The sequence below is a fragment of the Paramisgurnus dabryanus genome, chromosome 10, assembly GCF_030506205.2.
Source record: "Paramisgurnus dabryanus chromosome 10, PD_genome_1.1, whole genome shotgun sequence".
In the NCBI taxonomy this organism is placed as follows: Eukaryota; Metazoa; Chordata; class Actinopteri; order Cypriniformes; family Cobitidae; genus Paramisgurnus; species Paramisgurnus dabryanus.
The window spans coordinates 4,583,015-4,610,621 of record NC_133346.1 but is presented as its reverse complement, the minus strand read 5'-3'; the positions used below and the strand labels follow the sequence as shown (position 1 = coordinate 4,610,621).

The 27,607-nt window shown below is 40.7% G+C and overlaps 1 protein-coding gene across 1 annotated transcript; it reads right to left on the bottom strand.

Moving 5' to 3' along the window:
* Positions 1 to 360: 360 nt before the first annotated feature.
* Positions 361 to 27,607, bottom strand: tcf7l1a (transcription factor 7 like 1a). The gene is made up of 12 exons (XM_065261936.2): positions 26,711 to 27,607; positions 26,500 to 26,572; positions 26,275 to 26,402; positions 10,594 to 10,677; positions 4,990 to 5,125; positions 4,808 to 4,910; positions 4,526 to 4,609; positions 2,091 to 2,234; positions 1,851 to 2,010; positions 1,462 to 1,569; positions 1,287 to 1,338; positions 361 to 1,099 (listed from the first exon to the last, which is right to left on the bottom strand). Exons 1-12 carry the CDS (start codon positions 26,894 to 26,896, stop codon positions 639 to 641), a joined length of 1,719 nt encoding a protein of 572 aa, XP_065118008.1. The 5' UTR covers positions 26,897 to 27,607; the 3' UTR covers positions 361 to 638.

Below are 27,607 nucleotides of genomic sequence, written 5' to 3'. Positions count from 1 at the left end.
ATTTTATTTCTGCAAATCATAAGCATCATCTCTATACAGTTGGCAATTCATTTCTTCCAATTTGATTAATGAACATTGTTGCGTCATCTGACAGCGAGTCTCTGTTGCGTTATTCAGCCAGTAATCACATGCATAGTCCTTAAGCCCCTAAAAACACAAGAGAGCCTTTAGAAATAACTTGAGCTTTATTAGCTATGGAGTCTTAGGAGAGTCACACACACGGGGTTAGAAAAAGGGTGAGGTGATACCAAAAGAATGAACAAAAAACAAAACAAAGACAGAAGTAATGAAAAATAAACTCCTAACTACCATTAGACTGAATTAAACTAAAACTACGAATCGTATTTTAGGTTTGTCTTAAAAAAAAAAAAAAAAAAAAGAGGAAAAGAAACCTTTATACATTTGTCTTTTATACAAGTAGCAACATTGGAGAATCACGTTGGAAAAGGTAACCATAAGGCAATTTACAAAAAATACACTTTTGTTTCAAAGAGAAAATGCAAAATAGAGGGGTGGTCAAATATTGACCAATAATTATTCCTTTTCATTCTATCGTAAAAACTTGGTCTAAAATCTATAAAAGGTAAAAAGGCAATATACAGCTGTAAAAAAGTTTATTTTTCCTATTGGTTTTCCACTCAATCCACCGATTTGGTGACCAAGGAGAGAGGTTGCGTCTGCAGCAAGGCATGATGGGAATGTAGGGCTGCCTGGTGGAAAGGTGAGGACGGAGAGAGCAGAGAGTGAGACAGGCTGGTGAAAGGGATGGGGCGGGACAGGAGGGCTGCCGATTGGCTGTGAAGAGAAATGCTCGGATGAGAGGAAGGAGAAGGGGTGGAGGCGGACGAGGAGCTTGAGCCCGACGCTTTCCCTGGCAGGGGGAAGTGCGGGTGGTGCGCTCGTCCCTCCGGTTTGGTGGTGAGAGACAGGGGTTGAGCCTGCTCCGAATGAGTGGCGGCAGGGGCGGCCGGGGACGCCAGGGCGGCGGAGGGCGTGGCGGGCGAGTCCAGCATGCTGCCGTGAGAGGAGGTAGGGCTGTCACACATTTTCTCTGACGACAGGTACGGGATGCACTGCTTCTTAGGCTGGGGTGAGTAATCTGTAATTTGAAGAAAAAAACGGTGAGCACATTTTTGGTCTTCCAGCTCCTACTGACAAAATAAAACAACTGAACATGATCTGCGGGTTGAGTGATCAGACCACAGGAACCCTAAGAGAAAAAATTGCTCTGGTCCAACAAAAGACGAGAGAAAGAAAAAGAAATACAGATGGTCCGTGACACGTACTCTCTGGTGGGGAGTCGGGTTTATTTTCTCTTTTCCTCTTCTTCTTCTTTCCCTGCGGAGAAACATGATTTGGAGCGAATTAGATGGGTTTGATTAAGCGAAACTTCTGTGGTGCCAAAAACAATGAAGAAAGCTGAAGTGCACACGACCGTGTGTTCGACAACGGTTTACTCACGTAGTTATCTCGCGCAGACCAGCCGGGATAAAGCTGAGAGTGCAGCTGCCGTTCCTTCCTGGCGAGATCGTAATATTTGGACTGTTCTTCGCGCGAAAGCGAGTGCCACTGTGAAACAAAAACAAATGTGTCAGCACATTTACAGGACAAAATAGTAACCTTTTTTCTGATATATCGGCACATCCCTACTTCAAACATTCCATTTTTGTTGGATTTTATAAGATGCTGAACTACCATTTGCAAAAAAGCAGTTTTCCCTTTTATTCCCGTCTCACAATTCACTTTTCTGTATTTCTATCCATCAAGTCCAAAAAATGAGAACAACACTAATGCACCCCCTTTGTTCCTCCTCCATCTTATTTCTTCATAATAGAGATGTAAGCTCTCACCCGTCTGCCTAGGATTTGGTTGATGGCAGCGCTCTCTTTAAGGGTGCATTCGGCGACCACTTTGGCCCTCATTTCCTTCATATAGAGCATGAAGGCATTTAGAGGTTTCTTGATGTGAGGTTTCTTCTCTTCCTCTTTCTTCGAAGGCACCGCGGGTTTTCTGCAGAGAGACGGAGAGACTTTAGGACGACTTGAGCTGAGCAAAATGACAAAGTCGTTGCAAAGGAGAGGGAGACTCACCCGTGTGATGGGTTGCTGCCGTGGTCGCCACCGGGCTCCTGTTTGATGGCAGGAGACACGATGGCAGGGTGTGGGATGCCCGTCTGGTGCAGGCCGTGAGGTGGATGAGGCATCATGTGAGGAGAGAAACGACTGGATACCAGACTGGAGAAAGAGAGAGATTCATAGTCAGTGAAGCACATAATTCAGGTAAATGCATAAAAAAGACAGATCAATACCATGATAAAAAGTATTGAAAAATATCCACTGTACTTGTTGAAAACTATCTTGGATTAACTGCGGATCATGTCAACATCATATGCATCGCTTCGACACAAAATACTAAATCCAAACTCACACTGGGAGAACCATAAACTAGCAGCTGCATCTGGAAAATTTTGCACTTAGGGCTTCCAAATACATGATAGCGAACACAATAGCAGCATTGTCATTTTAACACGTGAGGGAATAAAACAGCGATCTGTGATTTAAACGCATATTTCCACTGAAACAGACGGCAGGCAAAAAAAGATCTCTATGCTGTTACAGACAAACAGGAGAGCGTAAAATATCTGTGAACGCTATATTAGCTCATAAATAACTGCTGTTATTAAATGGCTCGCGTTACTACAATAATGTAGATAGTAAACGGAAAAATGATGTAATGAAATGGAATAATTTACGTTATTGTGTGCAACGTACACGTTTTTTTTTTTCAAAGAAAGGAATGCATAAAGAAATAGTATTTCTCCATTACATCCAATTTAATTAAACCATATCCAAGATCCATGAAAGCGCAAAGGTCATGGGTTCAAACCCAGGGAACAGACTTACTGATAAATTGCATGCCTTGTAATGCACTGTATGTTGCTTTGGATAAAAACATCTCCCAAATGCATGAATGTAAATAGGATAATTGTGTAACTATGCTTTTTGGACATGGAAAACCACTGTATTTTTTAGCATACCAACATGTTTATACCATGGTAGATACATATGGGAATCATTTAGTACCATGGTATATTTAAAGTGTACACGGCAATGATTTTTAAGAAAAAAAAATTCTTAGTATTTTCTTAGCAAAAAATCTGCCAATGGGGTAAGCCAATTTTTCTTCAATTTCGTGTTTAAGAAAAATATTCAAGATTTTTTGCTTACCCCCATTGGCAGATTTTTGTTTGCTTGTTTTATGCACAAAATCACTTCAATTTGATATTTTTGGTCTAAAAACTAGACTTATTTTCTTGAGTCATTTTGCTCATCAAGAAAAAGCATCTTTATTTAAGAATTTTTAGATATTTTTACTGAAAACAAGACAAAAATACTAAGAATTTTTTTTTTGAAAATAATTTTTTGCAGTATACAAAACAGACAGTGAAACGACCAATCATTATTCACTATTTAATATGACGTCATGTTGTGTCACACACAACACCACACTAGTTCAACACAATTATTCAAACAGTACCGCGAGATGTCAGATCCACATTAATTATGTCTTGTAAATATGTTTATATTTATGTTGTTATACATAATTTTCTGTTTGTCTCTTATTTACTGTAATTACATTTTTGTTACCATACAACTTTTTTAAATATCGGTATTGGCCATAAAAACCCATACTGTCGACCACTAATAAAAATTCTTATATCAAGATGCATTTTCTTGTGGAGGAAAATGAACTAAGAAAATAAGTCTAGTTTTTTTAGACAAAAAACAAAACATACAATTTAAGTGAATTTGGGCTTAAAACAAGCAAATGAGGAAAGAATAAAATCTTTAACATTTTTCTTAAACACTTAATTCAAGAGAAATTTTCTCACCCAATTGGCAGATTTTTTCCTTGTTTTAAGCACAAATTCACTTATACTGTATATTTTATGTCTAAAAATGACTTATTTTCTTAGGTTATTTTGCTCATCAAGTAAATACATCTTGATCTAAAGTCATTCTCATTTATGCATGCATTTGGTTTTATCCAAAGCGACTTAAAGTTATACATTTTATCCATGTATGTGTTCCCTGGGTTCAAACCCACTACCTTTGCATCGCTTACAAAGCCCTCTACCAAGGAACCTAGAGAAACACATTATACTATTACCATGGTAAATTATTGTACCCTAGTACAGTACTGCAGTTCCAAAGTTTACAACCTTTCCTCTTTTATGAGAATAACTTTCATACACAAAGTCATACGCAAAACCTTTTTTCTGTTTTATCCCTGCGCAGAAGAAAGCATTACCCCTTACTGTAGTTTTAACGAGCGAAACGAAGCAAATTTGGTCGCCCTTTAAAAAGATTTCCTTTCAGACACAAAAAGATATCAGTTTCCTGTCCTCTTTCTCCTCCCCTGAGAGAGTCACTCTGTCTGCGTCTCATATCTAATAATAGACGTGGCTTTAACTTTAAATCAACATGTTGGTGCAGAAACAGAGGTCCTGCTCTCTGTTGCATACCTAGACATGGAGGCGTTCATGGCGAGCGTGGGGTACGGATGCCTGAAGCCCCCGGGAGGAATGGAGTACATGTGCTGGCTTTGCCTAAAGACAAAGATATGAAGCGGTTAGCAACACAACACTGAAAGATGGAATAGAGAACTACATCATTACTTCAACAATTTTTTGGGGTTTGCTTGGGCGTGGGGAACTTCAAGAATACCTACAAACATGATGACATCATCACGGTTAAAAAAAAGTTGATGTATGCATGCATAGGGTTCAGATTAAAATAAGGCTTACTGAGGGACCAGCCATCCTAAAGGGTGCGGGATCTGTCCGACTGCCCCAGGAGAAAGAGGGTAATACGGGGACAGCTCTGATGGGTGAGGGGTCCTTGGTATGCCTAAAAAAAAAGGAGTGATTAGCAAAGCATAATATAATAATGCAGTCTGACTGCAAAAACGTCCTAAACAGGCGCTTACCTGTCTTTGGGTCGAGAATCTCCGGGGAGAGATGAGAAGGTGGTGTCCCGGGAGAGAAGGGATCATTGCTGTAGGTGATCAGGGGTGTGAGGGGGTGAACGTGATGGGAGTGTTGTACCACCGGCACTTTGTTAGACTAAAAAACACAATGAGAAAGAGAAAGAAGTGAGATTTGTGCGCATGTTTAAACAACAGAGTTAAAAAATAGCACTCATTGCGGGCGGCGCCGGAGAGTTTTGCAGAACAATGGGTTCTGGCTGCAGCGTTTACTTTTACTTACTTCTCCCCAAAGCAAAATAAACATCAGCTTAAATAGGCATTTGACCGGCGGCATGGAGGGCGAAAGAAATCACACCTAGCAAGGAGCGTTCATTTCATGTAGCACGCCAACAAACCTTCTAATCGAACCCGGGACACGTCCTACAGCTTTGCTATGTGTTACCAGCTGCCGCTCACCATAAGCGGCGCAAGGCGGGCGACTACGGACTTCACCTGTTAAGCGTTTTACTTGGCGAGGTCGTAAAAAACAAGTGTGTAGCTTGAATGCACTGCAAGTTGCTCTGGATAAAAGCATCTACAAAATGCATAAATGTGTAAAAACTGTTTTTTCAAGGAAAACATTTCCAGTTGTATTCTAATAAAGAGACAATGATTATATATGTTCATCATACCATTGCAAAAACAACAAATCTTGCGGTGGCACGGTGCCCTAAGACTTTGCACGGCGCTGTACATTACCATATAATTTACTAGCACATATCCAAAACTACCTACATAAATGTAGCACTATAATACCAGGCGCTGCGATGTGTACATAAGCCCATGCAAGGTGGTGAGGCATGGGTTCAATGGGGTTCTTGTTGGCTCAGGGCGTCACAAGGGAGCGAGAGCGGAGAATGCAGTCTTGTTTCCTCCGTGCTAACCTTCCCCCCACCTCTACGTAGGCAGTGGGTTTGACCTCTGCTCCATCCAGCGCTCCGCGAACGTGAACAAGGGCCGCATTGAGACGAGGCTAGATCTCCTTTCCCACAGTCCAAACACTTCTAGATCTTTGGGTGCCTTTGACTGTGACTGTACATGCTCTCTTCCTGTCTATCTGTCTGTCTGTGTGTGCATAATTTTAAATCCAATTTGAAGGCAAATTGATCCTTTGACTTCTGGTGACCCTGGGAGACTTTTAGAGTCAGAGGGTGCATCAAGGGTTAATTTAAAGGGCATGAGGTAGGGTTGCACGATATTTAAGAAATGTGAAATAACTTAGCAAATAAAGTTTGTAAATTTAATTTGAACTATATCAGTTATGTAACCAATATACGTTCACATTCTTTCTATTATTGATCAATGTTTACACATCAGCGCATGCGCATATGCACACCAAAAAAACTTTGACTAAAGCTTAAAGGGATAGTTCACCAAAAAAACAAAATAACCCCATGATTTACTCACCCTCAAGCCATCTTCTATGAATATACCTTATCATTAAATTTTTTTCACAATTAGAGTTATATTAGAAAATGTCCTGGCTTTTCCAAGCTTTATAATGGTAGTAAATGGTGCTTTTGATTTAAAGCTTAAAAAAGCCCATCCATCCTTCACCGAAGTAATCCACATGGCTTAATAAAGGCCTTCTGAGGGCAATCGATGCAATTTTGTAAGTCAAATACGACAACCAAAGTCATACGTCATATGGTGGAAAGTAATCTCCTGTGAACGCACGTCTGTCGCTATCGGAAGTTAGTTATTTTAGTTAGTAAAATGATGATATTTTTCTTACAAAATTGAATCGATTGCTCTCAGAAGGCCTTTATTAACCCACTGAAGCTGTGTGGATTACTTCTGTGAAGGATGGATGGACTTTTTTGTGTGCTTTGAATCAGAAGCACCATTTACTACCATTATAAGGCTTGGAAGAACCAGGACATTTTCTCAATATAAATCATTGCTTGACAATTAGTTTTTAAGTAATAAAAACATCCCATCATCACAATATGCACATTCACGATATTTAATTCATTTCAATATATTGTGCAGCCCTAGCATGAAGCAGATTGTGGAAGAAACCTTAACTGTGGTTTCACACCAGCCGCGTTTGAGCCATCAAATTCGTGTCTAGTTTCCGCTTGAACATTTTTGAGTTTACTCGCTTCATTCGCACATGAAATTCTAGTCAACTAGACATTCACGCAGAAATTCACGTCATGGGAGGGGCTTCTGTGACTCCGCTCGCTTCCTGTGATCACGTCACTACTAGAGCAAGCTCCTGATTGGTTAACACGGCGTGTTTTTCCGACAAAGTTCAAATTTTTTAACTCGCGTGTTTCTCGCTCAATGCTCAATTCACGCAAATAAGGGGGAATCACGTCTATCCTGCTGCACTAAACGCCTCATTTGCACCGTGAGACCTTCAACTGCGCGTCAAAGCGTCTTTACATAGACATCACTCGCGCTTGACGCCTCTACCGCGGCTGGTGTGAACGCAGCATAAGGTAAACAAGGTTGTGAACTGCTTCTCCAAGTTGATATTGGTTTCACTCTTAAAAATAAAAGCTCATAAATAAGTCTTTCTTAAGCTTAAAGGTTCTTTCAGGAACCTTTGACTGAAAGGTTCTTTAGGAAGCAAAATAGTTCATCTATGGGAAGAACCCCTTTGGTATATTTATGAAGGCCAGTGCAAATGGTACTTTGCTGTCTATCTCGTCCACTGTCCTTTTGCCAAAAATCACTGCTGTGTCAACACTTCGGCCATTTCGAACACCCCAAGAGTAAGCGGCTGCAAGACTTGGCATCGACCCGTCAAACAACCTTAATGGGACCAAGCAGCAAGCATCCCAACATTTGGAAGGCGTCCTCCTTCTGTTGCATGTTGGACTCCACCTTAAAGTGGCAGCATTGAGCTCCTCTTTAGCACAGGTTAGGGTGTTTTAAGACAAATTATTCTTCTGTTTAAACAAGTCCGGCACTTTATCAAGGGTGAAACTGAATAAACCTCCTAAATCTACTTTTGTAAGACGGGAGGAGTAGACGCCTGACCAGCGTGACAGTCAAAAACAGCTGACAAAACACCTTCCCAAACAGAAAAAGTGAGTCATTGTGTAAACACAGTTACACCTTTTGTATCACGCTCAAGTTCTTTTGACTCTCGAGTTCTCGTGTACATATTTACAGATGGTCCTCCATTCAATAGCCATTTACCAAAAATGTTCCAAGTATTTTACATCTAAGCGTTTATCAAAAGCTAAACATTTCATTAAATCAAACCCATGACCTTGCCGTTGCCAACATCATTCCCTCACCAGACGAGCTACAGAACAGCAAAAGTTTGAAAGCATCAGCGCGCTACACCTGCACATTAATCTGTAGCTCTGCTCCGTCCGCCAAAGATGACTTCTGGTGCCACCACATGGGACTGTTAAATCTGGAGCTCTGCTAAAACAAGCACGCTGTGAAGCAAGAAGCCGTTTTTTTTCTTTTGGCTTCACCTCCTCCATCTCTGACTTGAGTTACTGAGCAAACAGACGTTTGAGCAAGAGGGATCAAGACACAATGAACTGCCTTGACGGTGGAAGAATGAGAGGCTAAAACATATTCACATATAGGATAATAAAATGGTTCATGAGACAGGACAAGCCAAAACAAGCAGCGTGGTCCATGCGTCACTAACAATAGGTGCGCTTTATAATAATCGCAAGGTATAGACTAAGGAGGTTCACTAATCTTCAGGACAGTATATGACATTAGATTCAACTCTCGAATATCCTTTAAGTACCACGATTTCTTGTCTTGACATAAGTGATCCATTGTATTGCGAAATCTTGTTACATGGGGAATAGTAAACACAAGCCATAACATTTACGTTAAAACTGAAAATCACACCAGGAATCTTGTTTTTTGCACGAAGATGCAAACATTTTCCCATCGCCAGAAACATGCCTTTACTGCGAAACATCAATTGTCAGTGCAGTTAGTAGACGGTGTGGTCATTTGTAATCAGATTTTTTTAAATGCCTCATGGACTCGTGAGTAATGGCCGCAAGGCAACGACTGTTTCAAACCCTGACATTCATAACATAATCAGTCCCATCTACAACTGCATTCCTTGAAGAACAACTTAAGTGAATAAAGATGAAGTCATTTGGTCAGAAAAAAATGTTTTAAACCATCACTTCTTGACTACTCTGCATGCTTGGCTTTGAGATAAGACATCAGCTAAGATGCACGATATTTAAGACAAATTTGATTTGCGATAACATCCTGCATGGGACGATTAACGATATGCAATACACAGATGCTTTATGTTTGTAAAAATCAATCATGTGCAGGTCTCTCTGCTAAAATTCTGATCAAAATCATTCAGTTATTGTAAACTATTTCAATGATTTTGGTATATTTTATGATCCCCTAGTTGATATGGCTGAAGTTCCCACATTGCCTCACACATCACCTACCCCTCTTTTGAGGTTTAATGTATTATTAATGAAGCCTCGGTCCAGATGCACTGTATGAAGGGCGATGTGAAGATGTGGGCACAGCAGTGCAATATCACACATACACACACAAACTCATAGATGCCAATAGAATGCCAAACAAATCCTAGTTTCTGAATAATTGAGCCCTTTGGACCACGCTGGTTCACCCCATTAGCATGTGTGCCGTCTGGACCCAATCTGTGCAGTCACAGAAATGGTTTCCACGGGTCACTCATGTCCGCCCAACAGCCTGGTGTGATTTCAGTAGACCCAGCCGTTCATTAAGAGCACAATGAGACCTCCGGCACGTCACCTAAATTATTTACCCACTCTAACTAATCCTTCAATCACTTGAGATTCCCTGGATCTGCATGCCAGAAATGAATCCATGATGCTATCTGATCAGGAAGTAAAGTTTTCCTGATGGGCGAACAGTAGCGTTCAGAGTTTTATAGCAAGGTCAGCATTAACAGGCTTCAATGGTCAACACATCTCAACATAATTGGATTGAAAATCCCCCACTGCACTTTTTCAGCCTTTCTGGGATCCAAATGATAAAGGATGGCTTATGAAACACATACTTGGGAAATAAGACACAACAGGTCCAGTGTGTCATCCCGTGGCCACTGTGTGCCCAATCTTAACGTTAGGTCATCATTATATCGGCCTGGACTCTCAAAGAAACAGAACTAACCCAAAGGTCTGTTTGGCAATCGCCCTAATCGTCCTGCCCGGACCACAGTCACTGATCACGTTGTCGCCGTAGCATAGTTTCAATCGTTTCGAGCTGACAGCCTCCATGTTTGGAGAGGAAAGAAACGTGTCTCCGGAATGGATTAGCTGCCATTTGGAGTGAGCATTCCTAAAGTTCTCCGCCATGGTGTCTGGAAAAGGTGCAGCAGGTCAAAAGTTGGGTCACATGAGTGCCCTGAGGGGGTGCAGTGGCGTGAAAAAAGTCTGTTGCTTGTTGACACTTGGAACGACAAGCTTAAGCCCTCGACCTAAGCCGGGCTCCGGCTAAAAGCTGGTCGTGCTTGTGTGGGCAAACTGCCGGTGTGAGTTTTGTTTAAGGTAGCCCACCGTGACAGCTCAACATTTAAACCAATTTAAATGGATATTAATTGATGAGTGGACTTACTAAGTGCCCTGGTGTGGGGGATCTGGAGTCTTTAAGGGACGCTGTACCAGGAACGTCAAGCAAGGGCCATTTCATCTGGAGATACTATAAAGAAAAGAGAGGAAGAGTCAAAAACAATCCTAAACTACAACACAACTTATTAAAGGGATAGTTCACCCAAAAATTAGCATTTTCTCATCTTCATTTTGTTCTAAATCTGTATGAATTTCTTTTTTCTGATGAACACAAAAGAAGATATTTTGTTAAATGATGGGAAGCACACAGCTGATTGTAACCATTGACTTCCATAGTAGGAAAAACAAATGCGATGGAATTCAATGGGTACCATCAACTGTATCGCTTACCATCATTTATTAAAATATCTTCTTCATCATTTATCACAACACTTCCATAATATTCGTTTTCCTACTATGGAAGTCAATGGTTACAATCAGCTGTGTGCTTACTATCATTTATCAAAATATCAAATTTTGTGTTTATAAAAAAAATTCATGCATGTTTAGAACAACATGAGTATGAGAAAATGATGACAGAATTTTTATTTTTGGGTGAAAAATCCCTTTAAACATCTTGAAAATACATTTACATTAACATTCATTCACTTAGCATATGGTTTCCCAAGCGTTTTCATTCAGGATCCACCTCAATAGGAATAATCTATCTCACGACCCACCAAAATATTCTCAAATATTTTTAGAAGTGTAACGAAAAACACATTTGTTCTCTTTTTTGGTACAGTTTAGTTTTCTTTGTTTTTTACTTGTATAAATATACACTAGTTCATCACAACCCACAATTTAAAAATCCCTGCTTTTTATCCAGAGCGACTTACAAAAAAGTGAGCATGTCAATTTGTCTTTATAACATAAAAATATATAAAAAAATGATGTACATCAAACTTATTTTGCGCATAGTCGCACAGTAGGGTTGTGCCGACAGACGATAGTATCGTGTATCGGCGATCGTCAGACATATCAACAATAGCAGGCTTTCATGACGATAGTGGGCAATGGTTATTATTATTATCATCATAGTTCACATTAACATGTGCATTGCATGCTTTTCCCCACATGAGAGGGTTTTGTGGGCTTCACATTGCGCGAGAGAGTTTGTAACGCACGCAGATTTCGTCTCGCATGCACTTGGACTTAATGCACGTGTTTTGGACTCTTGCTTGGACCTGAATGCGCACGGCATGGACTCCTTTTGTAATGCGCATGATTTGAACTCTTCCTCGAACATGAGCTTGTAATATGCGCGGCTCTGGCATTTCCTTGTCATAGAGAGGTTGTTAGCGCGCAGAGGGTTAAAAACCAGCGAGTGTGTTGTTCCGGCTCCTTGGCACGCAGGAAATTTTAGATCGCCTGGGCTTTTCCGTGCTCAGATTAATGGCATCAGTTTTAAGGTGGTTGCAGTCATGACAGTGTTGTCCTTCCTTCCTTTTTTTGTCCATCAATCAAGTGACTTAAGTGGAAGTGACTCATAAATGAATAAAGAATGAACAAATAAATAAATGAGTAAACTATTGCCCCGCCCCCCGATACTATCGTGTATCGGCGATCTCAAAAGCTGAAGATAGGACGATCTCAAAATGGGGCATTTCGCCCAACACTGTCACATAGTCTTAATAAATAAAAGATACCATTTTAAGTTTTCCAGATACAGATTCCACCCGTCCAGCTGTTCTGTGTCTAAATTCATTTGAAAGCTGCGAGCTGTACACCGAGTGCTCTTTAGCACCTGTGAGCATTTCCCAGGGCAGTTTGGGAGACAAGAGCATTCGGGCCCAGGGATGAGGCGCGATGTGGAAGTTAAATATGATTTAGACAGCGAGTCCCAGCGTAGTAAAAGCCCAGATGGAAGGATAGTTTGCTAGCATGGGGGAACAGCTGGGAAGAAATCCCACAATGCACTGGGAGAGGAGCAAAGCAGGGGAAATGAGGGAGCCGTGCAAAATTCATGAAACACAACGGAGATGTTCCTCCTCTATAAATCAATGAGAGACTGAAGAATGCTGCGAGGGTAAAAGAGGAGGCACAGGGAGTGATGCATGAATACACTTCTTATACAGAGGGAGGCGTTTATTGGGCAAAGCCTCATAGGTCAGTGCACACGTGTCAAAGTTTGATGCCTTTCAGCTTCTCCGGGCCTCTCGCATCCAGCACTCATTCAATTTTAAGCGGCAATTTATGAAATTGAGTTTTTCGTCCTTTCACAGAGTTAGAGTTTTTTTCTGCACCGCTTGGTCATCTGGTTTGCATAAAGCCAAAATGTATCAGATCTTACTGTGTATCTGCTTTTAAAGAACATGCATATATATATATATAAAATCCAAAGTATTTTTTATTTATGGTACATTATCCGTACAATATTAATATTTGGTATCCATATTTACATGAAATAAATTGGGATAATTTATTGAATAAGTGTAGTTGGAATTTTCACCCACTGTGAGATTTCATGGGCACAAAACCCAACATGCCAACACGTGAAAATAATTGGGGTTTTGTTTCTCCTTTTTAAACTTCATTCATCACAAGTGGAATAGTTGTGAGGAAGTCTGACTAAGAGCGTGGTCTAAAAATGGAAAAGACATTATGGTCCGGTGGATGGGGGTGGGTTGCTGATTCGGAAAACCAAACTAGTTTATGAGCAGTGGCTGGTACGGTTTCCTTACAGCTGCCAGGATGAGCCAAGACATAATGCTTGTTTCTCTGTAAAGGTTATGAGGTTCACTTTCACCTTCGGCCAAGATCCGTCTCCATTGTTCATATCGCCGTTGATAAAAATGGCAAAGTTCAACATCTAATCTCGCTGGCAATATTTGGTCAGGAAGCGTCTTTGTATCTGTGCTCTGATTCTAGGATGGCGTCTGAGACTTTTTAAGAAGAACCACTTATATATGAAACATCTATTCTTCTGTGGAGGCCTCGTGGTCTTCTGGTATTCAAAGCCGTGGTTAAACTAGATGGATGGCTGAAAAAATACAATCCTTCCTCGTCGTAACCAGCATTATGCCACCTGACAGAAATCTTCACATAGTATCTTGAAATACAATCTTGGCTTTGCCTTCACGTATACACACACACACAAAAAAAATGGGGCTGTAGGGACATGTGCTTTTCCAGAGACACAAAGAGAGATCAGCCAAAATAAACAGCGTTGGGGTTTGGGGATTTGTATGTGAAAGACATAACTCTGGGAGCAGATGCTTAGCAATGCACAACATTGACTTTTTGTTAAGAAAAAACAGGGTTGAAGTCCTCGAAACACGCACGTCAAATTTTTTGAAACTATCAAAGCTCAACGTCAACATCTATGTAGCCTACCTTAGGAAAATGCATCAAAACAAATTATGAATCCAAACAAAAATGTGTTGTGCATCTAATTAAATAAAATAAATAAATAAATAAATTGAATATGTCATGTTTTATGTCAGGATACATACTTTATATATAAATTGGTTGCTGTCAGCGATGGTTGTGTTCTTATGGTCTTTGTTGCAGATCAAGGAAAAAAATGATGTTTGAATACCGAATGATGGATATTTCTGACAACGTATATGGACTCCATCATGTCAGTAACATACAAGAGGAAATCGCCTTGTCAAAACATACATAAGCGACACTTCTTTAACAGAATAAACAAAAGCCGTAACACGTGTTGCGGTAACCTCAAATTTAGTTTTGGATACCAGGGATTTTAAACACCATTCATCAAATCAACCAACCCCTAGTTTTTCCTCAAAACACCAAGAATTTTCTTGGAAATAGAAAGAAAAATAAATCTTAAGTGACACGAGTCAAGTAGGTCATGTCAATCATTCAGAACACGGCCTATATTACCGCCCAAAGTTTTTGCGGATACAAACACACACCCTCCACCACCAGAATAGTGGGAAACTCTGTCGAAGCACAAAGGAATCTATTACCATCTCCGTATAAGAACAGTTCATTCAGACAAAAGGCTCGGGATTATGTGCATGTATACCTATAGCACATTGACCCGATGCGGCCTAGGGCTCTGACATCACCTGAGCTCATTAATTTATGCGAGCGACACCTCCGGCCGCTCTTTTCTCTGCCACTGGTGTGAAACACAATGGGCCCGGCGGGTTACGGCCCTCCCTCACCGCAGGTTTGCATTCAGGCCTATTGTAAGTTTTAGTGCTGCGATAATTAAGTAAACAATTCATAGGCAAACGACACCCCTATCTGTGCTAATTGGAAATTAATTTGGGGGGAAAGTCGGGCACATTCCTGACCACTACAAAAATTAAATGACATTTGAGTCTTTCAGCTCTGGAAATCACAGAAATACTCTGGGAAACAAAAACAAACCATGTTAATAAGTGAAAAATGAATAATAAAGTGAGTTCAGAGATTAAACCGAGAGAGGAGGAGAAACTCATTAAAGCAGATTTATCTTATTACAGAAACAATAAGCTGTCGGCCGCGGTGATTTAAACAACAAATGACCTATTCATCCACAAATTAATTTAGGAAGTAATTCGACAGAAGTTTAAGCTTGTTTTAGGATTTAATCCAAACCTGTCTGAAAAACATATTTAAAAAGCCCTTTTCTACTGCATTTTCACATCCAATTTTATAAAATTTAGCTTTTCTAAATTGAGCATTTTGGTGCATTAGACAGAAAAATAGTTTATGTTTATAATACCTGTATAATTATATATGTTAATCAGTAAAATAAATACCTAATTCAAACAAAAGACTGCTAAGCTGAGTGTTTAGCAATATTGGGATCATATTAGTTGTCTGCTATAATTAAAATCTGTATCAATGCATTTCTGATATTTTAAAGGGATAGTTGCCCCAAAAATGTAAATAATTTTGTCATCATTTACCCTCCCTTTAAGTTATTTTAAACATGTAACTTTTTTGTTCTGCTGATCACAAAGGAAGATATTTGTAATCAAGCAGAAAGTAGAAACACCATTGACTTCCATAGTACGAAAAAAATACTATGAAAGTCAGTGGTGCTATAAAACATGCTCAAAATATTATGCTTTGTGAAATGTATACTTGTTTGTAACAACTTAAAGGATTAGTCAATTTTCATTAAACAAAATCCAGATAATTTACTCATCACGTCATCCAAAATGTTGATTTCTTTCTTTGTTCAGTCGAGAAGAAATTATGTTTTTTCACATTGGACTTTAATGGACCCCAACACTTAACAGTTGTAATGCAATTTAAAATTGCAGTTTCAAAGGACACTAAACGATCCCAAATGAGGCATAAGGGTCTTATCTAGTGAAACGATTGTCATTTTTGGCAAGAAAAATTTAAAATATGCACAACTTCTCGTCTTCCTCCGTTCCTGTGACGCGCCAGCGCGACCTTACGTAATTGCGCAATGACGTCAAGAGGTCACGGATGACATATCGAAACTACACCCCAGTGTTTACAAGTGTGGTGAAAGAGGACAGTTTCGACGTTGTTGTATGTCGAATGATACTAATTAATGTCTTTGTGTCAGTTTATTGTTTAAAATGGTCCACAAATGTGCGTTTCATATATGTAACATGTGACATTTCAACGTCATTAAGCAATTACGTGAGGTCATGCTGGCACGTCACACGACCAGAGGAAGATGAGAAGTTGTGGTTTAAAGTGCATATTTTTTATTTTTCTTGCCAAAAATGACAATCATTTCGCTAGATAAGACCCTTATGCCTCGTTTGGGATCATTTAGAGTCCTTTGAAACTGGAATTTTAAACTGCATTAAAACTGTTAAGTGTTGGGGTCCATTAAATTCCATTAAAATGAGAAAAATCCTGGTAAAAAAAAACACAATTCCTTCTCGACTGAACAAAGAAAGACTTCAACATTTTGGATGACATGGTGGTGAGTAATTATCTGGATTTTTTTAAAGAAAATTGACTAATCCTTAAGGGCGAGTAAATGTAAATTTTAATTTTAGGGTAAACTATCCCTTTAAGTCCAAATCAACCTAATGTAACGGAGAACGCATTTGTAGTGTCTTTCTGTAGTTTGCTGCTACCGGCTGACCTGCCTACATTAGTTGTGTTTAAAGTGCCTCTTTTCATCCACACAAAATCGGGCTTCAGCCTCGACAGGAGAGACTCATGACTGACAGTCGCTCTCCGAGTTCCCATGGATACTATTGTGACCTCACTGATAACTCTACTCCCTCCATTCACTACCTACTTAAAGAACTGGTTCAGAGGTCAGCCATCCAGAGACCAGGGGTTTCCATGGCAATGCAGCCCATTTTGGAGACGGCGATGTAGATGGCAAAGTTTGCATTCAAAAGGTTGCAGAAGAAAAAGTACCAGTTTTGGGACAGGCATTGCCAATAAAAAATACTTAAACCACAATACTAATACTTGAGCGAGCCTTTCTAAAATGCGAAAATTCAAAATAAGCAGCACAAGAAGATTGCCTGACATTGTTTGAGGAATAAAAGAGTTCTTGTGGTGCAAGAAAACAGTAGGGCAAATAAAAACGAACACGTAATTATGACCATGAGAAAGTAATAAGATGTCGGCTGGAGTTCTGTTTTTCTGCACAGGAGAAATGCAGCCACCCTCCTTAAAGTCAATTACAAGCGAGTTTTGCGGTTTCCAGTATTTCGGTATCTGGTTACAACGCTATACCCAGGTTTACGACTAACAGCCTGAGCTTGTTAACCCAAAAGGAGCTGAGAAGCTTAAGAAAGCCTTGTCTTAACCCAAAAGCATCAGCTTTTCCATCTAAAAAACAACCAAACTTTAAATAATTAATCATGTTCAACAATCAAATTGAGACATTTATTACATTCTGCAACGATTAATCAATAATACAACAACAACAACAACAACACAGTAAAAGGCTACAAATATCCTATATGCATGATTATGCATAAAATACAAAGTGACATGCATAGCTTTTTTCGATAATCTGAGCACAGCCAATTATATTTGACGGCACTGCATTGGTTTTAAAGATGAAGTTAAATAAGAAACTGTCTAAACCATTATCCTTTTCTCAAAATCTGCGTTTATAATGAAGACAAAGAGCTTATTGTGTTCTCACCCTAACCCCCCCAACCACACACACACTCAAACTTTACCCCTTACCCAACATACCCCTCCTAAACACAACAAGTCCAACCGGTGTCAAAAGCACAAAAAAGCAAGAAATCACAACATGCTGTTAAATTTAAGCTACAGGCCTGCAGCTTTTGTTCAAGACAAATCTGTTGACAAACTTTTCTCCACATGCAGCGCAAACTAATAAACAGGTTTATTTTTTATAACCTTTTGCCTGCGAAAGATAAACATGCATCAGGCACAAAGAGGCCTGGAGGAGCGAACCCCCCGCTCACGTTTAAAAAAAATCCCTTAACGATTAAATGTAGGAGAGAAAATAGCGCAGCTTTTTGCGAAATTGCAGCAAATTACCATATGCTATCAGATTAACGTTATCATAAATCTTTAGACTATTTACAAATGCTTCTTATTGTGCAACGGATGTCTGGTTGGGGGGGGACGGGTTATGGTGACACAACATACTACCCACACTTGCCATAGTTAGTGATAGCGCACTGCCCTGCCTAATTTCAAAACCTTTCTGGCCTTGTCAAACCAGTTCCTCCTGCAAACAATTAGTGCCGGACCGTGCACCGCTGGAGTGTGCGAGCGTGCACGTGTGTGCGTGCACGTTTGGGACTGCGGGAGGTGAAGGAGTGAAAGACGAGCGGAAAAAAAGAGACAGATAGAACGAGTGTGCACAGAGTGGAAGGGGATTGTAGCGCAATTATAGTGGGAATTTATGGCCTGAGAAACAATTTATAAATCACTGTGCATGGCCTAACGCAATCCAGATTTCACCGCTCGCAGCTGTATCTCGAAAGTACACACGGTGTGTTTGTGCGGTTTTCGGGAGGTTGGGTCTAGGGTCTAGGAGGTGGGGTGGGTGAGCACGACCGACATTGGCCGTGACAAACTGTGGGAGTATTCTGGAGAGAGCTAGATGCGATGCTAAGAATTGTTTACAATTGCGGACGAAAAGTATAAAATCTAAACAACGTGCTAACTGGCGCCTGGGCTGCGTATGACAAACATGAAGATTGTTTTTAACAAGCGTCGCTCAACAAATGAAGCAAGAGTTTTGGTTAACGACAACATCAACAAAGGTAGTGGACAAAACAGTTGGAAAGGTGATGACCTTCATCGAGTCTATGAGAAAGCCAAGATTAAAACCTCTTCTGCTCGGGTCCATCACAACAAGATACTCATATGGACCATCGGGGTTTTCACAACCCCTAAACTGCACCTCTGGGTCCAAACTGCAGCTGTGCACAGGGAGGGGTGGCCCATGCCCTGACCGACAAGACCCAGCTGGATAAGACATACAATCTCACATGCAAACAAAAGCTTGTGGTCCAATGAGAACACAATAGAGCTGCTCTCAACCTTGCCGTCAAACTACTTCGTCTGCAGGGGACCCCCCAACGCCACACAATACGCATTCTCCTCCAATCACACTGCTGCTCTTTTGTGTCAGCGGTTATGTCACTTCCACTCCACCAATCTGAATGTGCTAGACTGTGGCGGAAAGTAACGTCTGGAGCCCAAAAAACTGGAGCAAGATTTCTTTGTTCTTTCCTAATTAATCATCACGCTACGGAGCATCGTTTTTGGAGGAAGTTAGCGGCAGGGGAGCCAATGTGAGGTCTGACGTCTCACAGCACATCCTAATGGAGAGTTTGGACGGCTCATGGAGGGGAGGAGGGAATGGACTGTCAGCCCTGGAGCGCGACGATGACCCCCCTGCTGGAGCTCTGGTGCCCGCTCAACTGTGAGTCACGTCAACAGGCTGTGAACCTTGACCTCTCACCCCGACTGAAACAATGTGAAGATGTATTTCACTGTCAGACGCATCGAGCATGATGTTAGTACAATGTACAATTGTTTCGTTTAGTACATAGTGCATCAGAGTTACGGTAAACAGAGTTTTTTTTCGTAAATATATTTCTGTCATCATTGCAAAAGAGCCCCAAATACGATTCCCAGCCCAACAAACAACAAATCCAGCATTTTGACAACCATAAGCCTTAGTCAAACTAATGCCAATTCCGTCTCGGAGACATTTGTCAACCATCGACTTTGTTCGCGTGACAATTCCTTGAATGCGTGCATTTGGAATTGCTGATGTCTCTGGGATTACGACTTTGCTAGTGCAGAGTGGAGCGTTTTGTGGATCTACCGTGTAGCCCTCGGTCGCCACCCTCTAGGCTTTTGTTCAGCTTTTCAGAGCCATACTGAACAAGTGAAAGACTTCTATTCATAAAAGCGCCCATACACTCCCTGCCACCTCGGCCAAGAGTCACTATTGAACATCCCTCATTTCACACGAGAATCGGGGCTGCCTGCTCACCCCCGAGCCCCTGCCCACAAAGAGGTTGTCCACCAATGACTCGCTGAATCAGAGAAAGGCCTTCAATGCCGGCAAAACAAGCTGAGGCTTACGGCAAAACCATCATGATAATGTAAACGTTACTGTAATAAAAATAGCCATGGGTACCTATGGCCATTGTTTCATTATGACAGTCATCTTCCAACTGAGAGCGACGTCTTAGAAATCGCGATATCACAAGAAAGCAATCAACAACAAGTACATCTCACCCTACAAGAAAATCCTGATCACGCTGATATCAGATGCCCCTGCAGCCTGTTCTGCCACAGCATGAAGCAGCGGGCACAACAAGGCCACTTGAGACCGGAGCATTGCGATGAGATAACATCCTATCGCAGCGTTCATGTGCTCCAACTGAGCTAACAAGCACCCATGTGCATGCTCCTGGCAAGGTGCCCACTTTCTCGCCCACCCGCATCCCCCTATGGCTTGCTTAGTTTTTTCCCATAATGCTTTACTCCCCCTCGAACCCTGATCCCCCCTCCCACGAGGCCCCAGGAAGCTCTGACTGCAAGGTAATAACTGAAAACAGCTGTTAAAAATACCAGACTGATGAAGCCTGAAGCCCCCCCCCCACCCCCTTAAACTTTATCCCCAGCACAATCAAGTTTTATTAGCATGGAGTGATGCATGAAGTCAGTATGCAGCTCTGAGCGAAAGCTTGCTGTTTTCTGAAGAAAGGGAGGGGGGTGAAATTCAGTGCAGGTCATGCAACCGAACGTGAAGTGGGTTTTGATGAGCACTGACCACTGCCAGCACAATCTTATCAATGGGGAATGAGGTCAGAGGCTTAAACATACTCGCGCACACTCTCTAAAATAACACAGAAACTCCAACACACCAGTCTGTTACCGCTCGCCCAGAAAAGATCATAATATCTGCATCCATGACATCTGCTGCTATTTATTTTACATTTCAGATCATTTTCGGTTCACAGCTTAGAATTTACTGCATATTTATTTATTAACCCCCCCCCCAAAGACAAATCGTACATCTTGAATAAATGAAAAAGAAAACATCAGCTGAAAAGATGAAGTGCGTCATGGTTGTGCCGCTAGCGCACCAAATGGCATTGGAAACACAACTGGTTTCTAAGTCTTCTGCATTGGTTGACAAATAGATAATCATGCCCCAAACTACACCACTGATAGAACCAATGCTGCATCTGCATACTAAACTGGTATACACCTTATTAATTTCGTCGCCATGCTAATTTTAATCCGAAGCTGAGGTATAGACATCCAGAGCGTGCACTTTAAACCTATTGTTTTGTATTAGGATGCTGGTCATTCAGCCATCAAAACACAGAAAATACAAAGTGTGGAAGGCCGCATGGTGTACATAATATCCGCTTTGGATGTTAGCTTGTTAGCTAATCGCTAATTTCTCATGTTGTAGGCATGTTTACTTCTCTTTAAAAGACCAATATAGTGCAACAATACAATATTTTATGATATACATCTCCAGTTTGTATAGATCATAAGATACAGTGGATTTCCTCCGTTATGTTTTTTCAAGACTTGAAGATTGACTTAATAACGTGTGATTGAGTTGATAAGATATTTATGCGATAGTTCGTTGTGCAAGTATTGTTAGAGATTAAGCTCCCATATGAACCCCCAAAGTTGTGTACAAATGTAATTTAGTTGGAGATGAATCCTGCTTTTGTTGATTCCGGTCGATGTGCTTAAAAACTTACCGGAGAAAAGTTTTTAACATATTCATGCTTGGCGTTTTCGTAATCTTTATGAATTTAAAGATATTATAGGACTACATTAGTGTTTTAAAGAAACGTAAACATGCTTACAACATTAGAAATTAGCGATTAGCCAACATGCTAATAACAAAACAGATTTTATGTACACATTGCGCTGCTCTTATCTCAAAATTCGGTCATACGTCCCTTTTAAATTTTAACAATCCAGGAATTCTGAGGTTCTTTGTCCTGTGAAAATTTGTACAATTATGTATTTTCTGTGTTTTGATGGCTGAATGACCAGCATCCCAGTACAAAACAAAAGGTTTAAAACGCACGCTCTGGACGTCCATCCTTCACAGCCTCGTTTTGGAATCAACATGGCTCAGGCCGTATAGAAAAACTCTTTTAAATATAAAAATAACATTGGTTTAAAGGGACAATGCACTTTTTTTAAAAATATGCTCATTTTCCAGCTCCCCTAGAGTTAAACATTTGATTCTTACCGTTTTGGAATCCATTCAGCTGATCTCCGGGGCTGGCGCTAGGACTTTTAGCATCGTGTTAAAAAAAATAACCAAAGAGTTTCGATATTTTTCCTATTTAAAACTTGACTCTTCTGTAATTACAAAGTGTACTAAGACCGACGGAAAATTAAAAGTTGTGATTGTGAAGTGTTTGGTTATTTTTTAGCGTGATGCTAATGGTCTAATCCGATTCAATGTATTGTGCTAAGCTATGCTAAAAGTGCTAACGCCAGACTCGGAGATCGGCTGAATGGATTCTAAAATGGTAAGAATCAAATGTTTAACTCTAAGGGAGCTGGAAAATGAGCATATTTTCAAAAAAAGTGCAATATCCCTTTAAAAATACATATATCAACTTTTTAAAGAATAGTCTAATTAATAGTTTAAGTGTTAATCCCCCTTTTTTTATTCAAGATGGTATAAAAACAGCAGGTATGTATTCATTACCCAAAATATCTATACACTGACTGAAACTATAGACTTCATAGATTGTCTTGAACTACACATTTTTTACATTGGCTTGAACTATAGATTTCTTAGATTAGCCAGAACTATGTATTTTATATAAGGGCTACAACTATAAACTCTATACATTAACTGTAACTATACACTTCGCAATGACACGAAATAAAATACAGATGCTTTACAACACACAGTAATGGTTATGCTTCATTACAACCATAACAAAATTAATTAAAACCACCGGCGCAGCCACTGCGCTATGTTATCTACACCATACTGTAAACACCAGGTCATACGAAGATAATCGTCCAAAGAGATAAAGCCATCACAGCGAATTTTGAATGATTCCATGCAGCCAGCGCAGGACGTGATATGATCAACAGGAAAGAAATCTGTGCTACAACTCCGACCTTGGAAAAAGCTCCCTGCATTCCTTTATCTACTTCCTGTAGCATTTCATAAACCCTTACTTTGCTTTAGAAAGAGGATAGATGATGATGCTTCATTCATATTAGACTTTTCTGGTGGATTATTAAGACGAGGCAGAGTAAAGACAGAATCCAAGGAAAATAATGTTTGAGAATCATTTAAGTTCTTTTCTGGTTTTCATCTCAGTGAATAATCAGGTCTTCTGTGGATGTCACCAATGGCAGGAATCATTTAAAAAATGGTTGGAGCATCACGAAATGTTCGTAAAATTGAAAGGGAAAAAGTGGTCTCATGGAATTTCTGGCCTCTTAACAAGTCACTGCATTCACCGAAAAAGAGAAGAAGAACAGTGCAAAACAAAGTCTTTCTAAATTAATTTGGATTTGTTTAGTTTATACAGACGAAAAAAAAAACATCCTTCCCCATAACACATTAACTCAGGATAAAACAGTGAAGCTGTGTTTATTCTGTCATTTGTGCAAACATTCGTACGCAGGTTTCCTGAACTGTCTTGCACTACAGGAATGTTGCCTTAACTTAAAGACCTGGACAATGTCCCCTCTGTAGCTGAAGACGGGGAGTTGGGACGCGGTGGGGGTGCCTGGTTTCTCTCTCCGTCCACCCCCACCCCATCTCCGAGTGCTGAGTGTGTGGAAAAGGATTGGGCTGTTGACAGGGCCGCTCTCCTGAGCACTGTTTGTTTATGTAAAATGAGGCGCTCTTGTACGCGGGACAATTCCCTTGTTTACTTTATATTGTCTCGTAGGTCTTAAAATACCATCGTAGGGGAGATAGTTTAAAGAGCGAAAGAAAGACAGGAGAGGAAGCGATTGCCAGTCAAAAAGGTCTACGTGCTCCGACAACACAGCTATGCGATCACTCATCCAATAAGAGCACTTAAGTTTTGTTAATATCGTGGATCAGTGTGGCATGACCAATACTGAAGTGTTTACTTTTACGAGAATTTGTTCACTTTTGTCTGCATTGTTGTTGCATTGAACACCTGGTTCCAGGCCGGCTTTTGCTGGTCAACTTCACATGCTACTGCGCTAGGAGTTGTTTAAAATCGATGTATTTAAGCTAGCAGAAAAAGTTAACGTCTAACAGATGTTAGCATACAGCCAGACCAACTTTAGACAAAGCGTTACTGTCTCATCAAGAGTCCTGAGAAAGAAAATCAAATAAGATCAGTTTTACCAAGCTAACGTCAATATATTGACTCATCCTCACACAGAACCGATGGACTTTTACCCTGCTGTTTGCTCTCTCACTTGAAAATAATTGAATCAATTAAGAAAACGGTATTAAATTAGGAAGTGATAATGAGCAAACAAAGAGCTATGCTGCTGATATGGAGATTGAATACTATGAAAGTGCTGCATTAGCATTTTCTAAAAGAAGACATTGTGAAGGACAGTATCACTCTATTAACTTCAACCCTACTAACTCAGTTAAACAAAAATATAAAAGACTTCTATAATTCCTGGAGCGACCCGAAACTTTCACAAGAAGAGCCCTTTAGTGTTTTTCCACCGTACAAACCAAAACAAAAAAGCTGGGAGAAAATAAAGGTCCTTCGTAAATCGTCACATAACAGATCGTGCTTATGTTTGTGATTCAGCGCCAACGGTTGCCGTAAACAATTTTCTGCTCCGCTTCAGTAACATTACGTGTTTTTTTTCCTCAGACAGAGTGGCGCTTTACAAACTTTTGTACTCCAAAACTATACACAACCTTGCTATTGTACGCCGAGGAAGAGATGGTTTAATCAGTTGCCTTCGGGCTAACAAACACACACACACATACACGTAGGCCAGAAGTCAGATGTTATTATCCATCTTATCTACTAGAATCACAAAAAGTCTTTGTTGCCTCTGTTAAAGGTAACCTGTTTTTCTCAGTCAAACTACTCATGCGACAGCAGCCATTCTCTCGCTGTATAATGCTATTTGACAAGTCGAGAAAAAGCCATTGTGCTGCAAACAAGCAAATCTAATATCGCATCTAATATCCGTGTGCAGATTCATGCATTCCCACAAGTTAGCACCATAACGCAAAAATGTTTATCGCCACAGGCTTGCCAAAATGTTTCTACAGTGACATGATAGTCTATGTCTGTATGCCTCATCACTTACATTGTCATTGTGGCTTTACTGAGGTGCAAGCAAACACGCCACAGTTTTCTTCTTTAAATAACGCCCCATAAAGCTAAATCGAGTAAAGCAAACACATGCAGCAGTTTGGTTGTGATTCACACGTGGCTCTGTGGGGGCTTGCTGCTCAGGTAGCCAAACTGCCCCCCTAGGTGAAGATGTTATTAAGATAATGGGCATCCAGTGGAGACCTCCGATGGGGCCGTCAAGCAGTAACTAATGATAACAATAGTCGCTTAACAGCTCTTTAATTGAAAACCAGATTCACTGATGGGAAAGGACCCATCTAAAAGGCTTATCTGGACATAACTCAAGACTATCACCCAATCTTATCCCTCCTGCTTTAAATATCAAATTTATATGCAAGTCAAACAAATTCAGCAACAACGTTTTGCACAACAGCAGAGAGTAAAAACAAATTCCTGACAGCCAAAATCTGGATGAATACTATCTCTGCCTGGGCTTGCCTCCAGTTTGTCGCCTGTTATGATAAAACAAAATCAATTGTGCAGACATCTCTGCAGTACGAAAGGTTGCAAAAATGCCATTGGAGGCAGCAAATAAAGACTTCTTTTGTGCACGGGTGAGCCTAAGTAAATGACTTATTGCGCAATGCAATGCGTTAGAATAGCCTCTCTGAATACACGTATGCTCATGACTCAACAAGTGGCAACAGAGAGGGGGGAAACTGTGGTAAACTTTTGAAACACGACGGGTGTTTACTTATCCCAGAGTCTTAAAAGTGAACAAAACAGGGTGAAGCACAAAACCACATCGGTTAAGGAACCAAAAATGCAAACAAAGAAACCGTTGGGTCGTCGAGAGGCCACTCAAAGGGAATATGGCGCATAGGATGGCAACTTTTTCAAACGCGTGGCTCGATACAATGTAACAGTGCGCGGTGGATATGGAACGCATTGTGACGTCATAAGGGCGCTCGTTAGCGGGCAAAAATGGAAATGTCACGTACCGTTCGCGTGCTGGGGGACAGGGATCCGTTGGAGAGGTATGGATTGGTGAGATCGGGGATCATGAGGAACGGGTATCCAGCGTACGGGGGTCCCTTGAAAAATCCTCCATCTTGCTGTCGCCTCAGAGCTTTGGGAAAGACGACAGTGAATGAGTATATTACGATCCTGCATCACATAATGCATGGGAAACAAGACTATATAAGCCAAAATACAGATGTTTATACCTTCCGCGAATTGTTCTCTGTGTTTCTCATAACTTTCTAGGTCGAGTCTGGGTTGGCGACGCCTGTCTGTTGGCTTGCATTGGGAAATAAAGGATCAGCTTTTAGTCTTGCTGTACATATATGCATTCACTGAAAGCCTAAAGCGCTAAATTTATGACATATGTGGGTATGCATTAAAATCCAATGCGCTACAATGACAGTAAACACTTACTTCTGAGTCAGAGGAACTGCTGTTGTTTTCGGACTCGTTCACGAGAGAAGATTTCACGTCGTCCAGATCTCTCTCCGACGACACGTTCTCGGAGATCTTCTCCTCTTGTTCGCCTTCATCTTTGAAGGAAATAAGTTCATCGTTTGCTCCCAGGTCGTCGCCACCTCCTCCGTTTAACTGAGGCATGTTGTCACAAAACAAAAATTTGGCCCGAAATTTCTCTTTTGAAAACAAACGCAGGAAACTTTCTTCTCTCGGCAAGCGAAGTAATCCGCACTAACCCCAAATCTCAACAACGTGACCGTGCCGATGTTAGAAAAAACAAGGCATTCCCAGTTTTCCCATGATCGGATCAAAAAGCCTGTGGATTTGATCAGATTGGCACGAGTTTTGCGCTCCGTGTGCGCGCACACCGCGCTCTTCTTACTAAATAAACATAAAAACAGTCCACGGGCATCATTTGATATCCATTCGTTTGCTGGGAATCGTATATTACTCCTGTAACGGACGGAAAGTCACGCACCGAAAAGTTCAGATTACCGAAACAAAGTTTCAGCCCCGTCCTGTTACTTTCTCTCCAAACGCTGAAATGTCTTCGCGTCACTGTGTCAATCCCATGATTTTGTTACAGCCTCGCAAACCTTCTCGCTGTTTTTGAGATGTACAATGGAGCTCCGATGATGGACTGCGAACGTGGATAAAGAAACATTTGTATCCCAGAATGATTGAAGCGTTCTGGGCTGGAAGGAAGCAACACCCTCGTCAGAATGGAGGAGGAGGAGTTTGAGATGTAAACCGACACTTCATTCACTACTACAAAGCCCTTAAAGGAACAGTCGAACACTTATGTGAGAATGTTGAACGTTTCATTAGTTTTATTACAACAACGACAAACAC

Excerpts from the sequence above, each read along its gene's own strand:
- tcf7l1a (XM_065261936.2), bottom strand. The coding sequence starts at position 26,896 with ATGCCTCAGTTAAACGGAGGAGGTGGCGACGACCTGGGAGCAAACGAT. Across the intron at positions 5,126-10,593 it reads CCCCCACACCAGGGCACTTA|TCTAACAAAGTGCCGGTGGT; the intron begins GTAAGTCCACTC and ends TGTGTTTTTTAG. Across the intron at positions 4,610-4,807 it reads TTAGGATGGCTGGTCCCTCA|GCAAAGCCAGCACATGTACT; the intron begins GTAAGCCTTATT and ends CTTTGTCTTTAG.